At 43.3% G+C, this 3,473-nt stretch overlaps 1 protein-coding gene across 1 annotated transcript in view; it reads right to left on the reverse strand.

Moving 5' to 3' along the window:
- Positions 1 to 2,407, reverse strand: part of celf2 (cugbp, Elav-like family member 2) — a 141,754-nt gene extending 139,347 nt beyond the window's left edge. The window contains 2 exon segments of the mRNA XM_086022874.1: positions 349 to 487; positions 2,093 to 2,407. Coding sequence (XP_085879000.1) covers positions 349 to 487; positions 2,093 to 2,174 — 221 coding nt within the window. The 5' untranslated portion in view covers positions 2,175 to 2,407.
- Positions 2,408 to 3,473: the final 1,066 nt, after the last annotated feature.

Genomic DNA, 3,473 nt, shown 5'->3' on the forward strand with positions numbered 1-3,473 from the left:
CCTGCCGTCATGGCACGCTGCTGCCACCTAAAGGCCAAAGACCAGCCTGCAGCTCCTCACAACCACACCACAATGACAAATTCAAAGCAGGCAAGACAGAAATGGATACAAATCAGAGTAGAATTGGGGGAAATTAGCCTGAAAATATAACGTTCATCCGACCTAACCCTAGAATTCATTTGGCTGCAGGGATATCCTTCCATGGATATTAATGCTAACATATGTGAAACACCATAGATGAGCTAATATAAATTAGCATCAACGTTACTGTAATGGCAACAGCGACTATTTAACACACATGTGGCGGAGCAACACATACAAACAAGCAAAGTATACTGCAACGCTTACCTTCTCTGCTTCTTCTTCTTGCTCTTTTTGACGCTGCATCGCTTGCAGTAGAGCTCAGTGCTGCCTCCCGGCATGATGTGGCACAACGCAGTCGTACTCCGAAGGTGCGGCTCCAAACATTCCAACTTGCATGTGTACACTGTAAAAACCCATTCAAAAAATTTTGATTACTTAAAAATCTGCAATACAGTCGGGGTTGTATGTATACCCACAAAATACTGCAATATCTAATTGTTTCATTGTTTTTTTTTGTGGGTGTCGACTTTTGACGGCAGTTTGTCAAGTCGTACGAGGGCACCGAGGCGCCAACGTCCTCCTTCTTTGGTGACCATTAAAAGCGCAGCAGGCCATGGTGAGGGGAAATTGGTGGTGGGGGGCATTTGAAGTGTGCGAGAGGAGAGCAAACGAGCAATGTGCCGGCAGACATCACACAAGTTGGACGAGCGCCTTCAACATGAAGCCTTCGATGAGGACCGGCAAAATGTCATGCTCGAGGTTTAAAAGATGGACAAAAGGTCATTCGCACAAAAACGGGCGTGAAAACGTGAATGCAAAATGAGTTGGTTTTACAAACATGAATTCTCATATTTTGTTTTTTATAGTTGCAAGAATATTTTGATTTTGGCATGAATTTCATTCAACTAGTTTGCTTTCCATTCATTCTTTGTTGTATTGTTTCTGTGTAATTCGAAGAATTTTTCATGAAACTATAATTATGCTAATAGTTATTTTTGATTAAACTATAATTTATCTAAGTATTTATGAAACGTACTAATATTTTTTCTTTATTATTGACAATAAATCAATCAAGAAATGATGTCATGAGAAATGAATTCTTATCTACATAAAACCGATACATCCATTTTAGCTGACTGACTGTTGGGGATAAAAAACAGCTTCATTATTGTTAGAAAATATTGCAGGGCTTTTTTTTTGCCCAACAACAAATACGAAATGAAATATTGTTGCACAAAAAAGTGTGGCACTCGTTGTGTCCGACATGCATCCTCATGGTCAGCGTCCGGCCCGCCCTCCCCTCATTACTGAGGCACCCCGCAGAGGTCGTGTCCCGGGGTCAAGGGAACGCCTCACCGGCTCCATCTCAGCCTGCCAAGCAATTACCAGCGACCGATCATACCCGAAGGCCACACAGCACAAGTGTGCACGCCCAAATGATCAAGAAATGGCAGAAATCATTTGATATGCTTGATGTTTGGACCCCAAAACACTGAAACAATGCACACAAAGACTGGAAAATGATTTGTGTGTAAAGCAACTTTTTGGTTGGATTTATCCCGCTTCAAAAAAAAATGCATAGATAACTTTGTAAAAAAAGGAGTCGTGGCCTCACTCACATTTGATGTTATTTAGTGAGCCAGCATTTGTGTGTGTTTCATACTTTTATTACTTAGGTACGTACAAATGTTCAATTGTTACGTTTATTCCAAGATTCAAAATCTGCACGTTTGTTTAACTAGGGCTTTTCAAGAACAACACAGCTTGAACAAAATAATGAAACATAAAGCTGGGCAGTCTCACAATTGTCTTTAACTTGACTCAAATCAAATAATATGAATAATACCGTACTGCTGCTACTACTACTACTACTATCACCACCACTTCCACCAAGGAAAGAAACCCCAATTGAATTTTGAAATGACAGTATATATTTTTTTTCAGGCACACGTTTGTTTTTGGTTTTTTTAATAACACGTCTTCAACAAAATATTCAAATATGTCTTACCTTCTTGCTTATAGTTGAAGTAGTGTGAAAGGTATTTGGAATGTTCATAAAATACCATACAAATTAAAAGAAATGTCGTCATCTACGCCATCCTGTCCAACGACGGAAGCGCTAATGGCATTTTGGCCAGACAGAACCACAACAAACTAACTCAATGAATACGAATTCACGCACTAACTCATTACTTACTAACTAACTAAGTAACTGGGCAAAGAGAAGAAATTATTCGACGAAAAAGGCCAAGGTCAACACACGAAGACGAGTGAAAGGGCGAGAGCCGATAATAATTAATCACAGTGCAGGTGCGCAGGTGTCCAACTCGCGGTGATCCGCCAATCAGGCACAAAACAGCGGAGAGGAGGCTTCACAATAAAACAGGAAGTGGCGCAAACACAGAAGCTAAACGCTCCAACATGAGCGCCGATGTGTTTCATACATGAAAATGATGACACTTAGACATTATTACTTCTGATGTATTACGGGAGCTCGTTATTGAAATAGAAATCATTTGTTGTACTACACTGCTCTCTTGTGGACAAGTAGAGACAGCACATGACACTTGCAAATGGGTAAACCTAAATACAGTACTAACCTCAACCATACAGGGGAGTGCGCTCTACATATTGCTTGATGTCTTTTGACCTCAACTTTCGAACCCAATGGCCAAGACACTCCGAACCAACATCAAGTCCACCGCTTTCAGGGCCCGCGTACACGCTCTACTAGCTTTCGTGGCTCTGCAACCCTGCAACGTCAAATGGCCACCCGCTTCGACCACTTCCGTCCAACAGTTCATAGCTACGCCCCGAATGACTGAGGGTTGAGAGTTGTATTTGTACATGTTAAATAAAGTGTGAAAAAGTAAGCGTAGCGTCCTAAAACGGCGCGTCATTAAAGCCACCAAGGAAATGGTGTAACAAAAAAGAATCAAGAAGGCGCTCAGAGTCGTTGTGGGCGGAGTCAAATGTTTAGGTTCACCCCGCGACGAGCCGCGCCTCGACTTGCGCGCCGCTCGGAAAGGCTCACATCTCGCAGTGAGCCGCTAGAGGGAGGCAAAGGCACGCGAATCCAATTCAGTTCCTGCTCGGGTCAATATTGACATTGAATACATTTTTAATGACGAAAAGCTAACCGTGTAAACATTGCGGAGCAGTTACATTCAACAGTTTCGGGTATTCACACACGAAACACGCGTGTAACAATTGACAACAAAGTGGTCAAGGTTGACGCGAACGGTCATTGGCCGCGTCGGCGGTCAATCACCCCATCCGCGTGTTGGACACGCCCCTCCACCTGTCAATCGCTTCCCTCGCGTGGCTCCCCGCGCGCATGCGCGTCCCCTCTGCGTGCCGACCTCGTGGGCGTGTGCCGCACGGGAGCG

This window comes from Filicampus tigris, chromosome 22 (assembly GCF_054856515.1).
Source record: "Filicampus tigris isolate MCC_2025a chromosome 22, RoL_Ftig_1.0, whole genome shotgun sequence".
NCBI lineage: Eukaryota > Metazoa > Chordata > Actinopteri > Syngnathiformes > Syngnathidae > Filicampus > Filicampus tigris.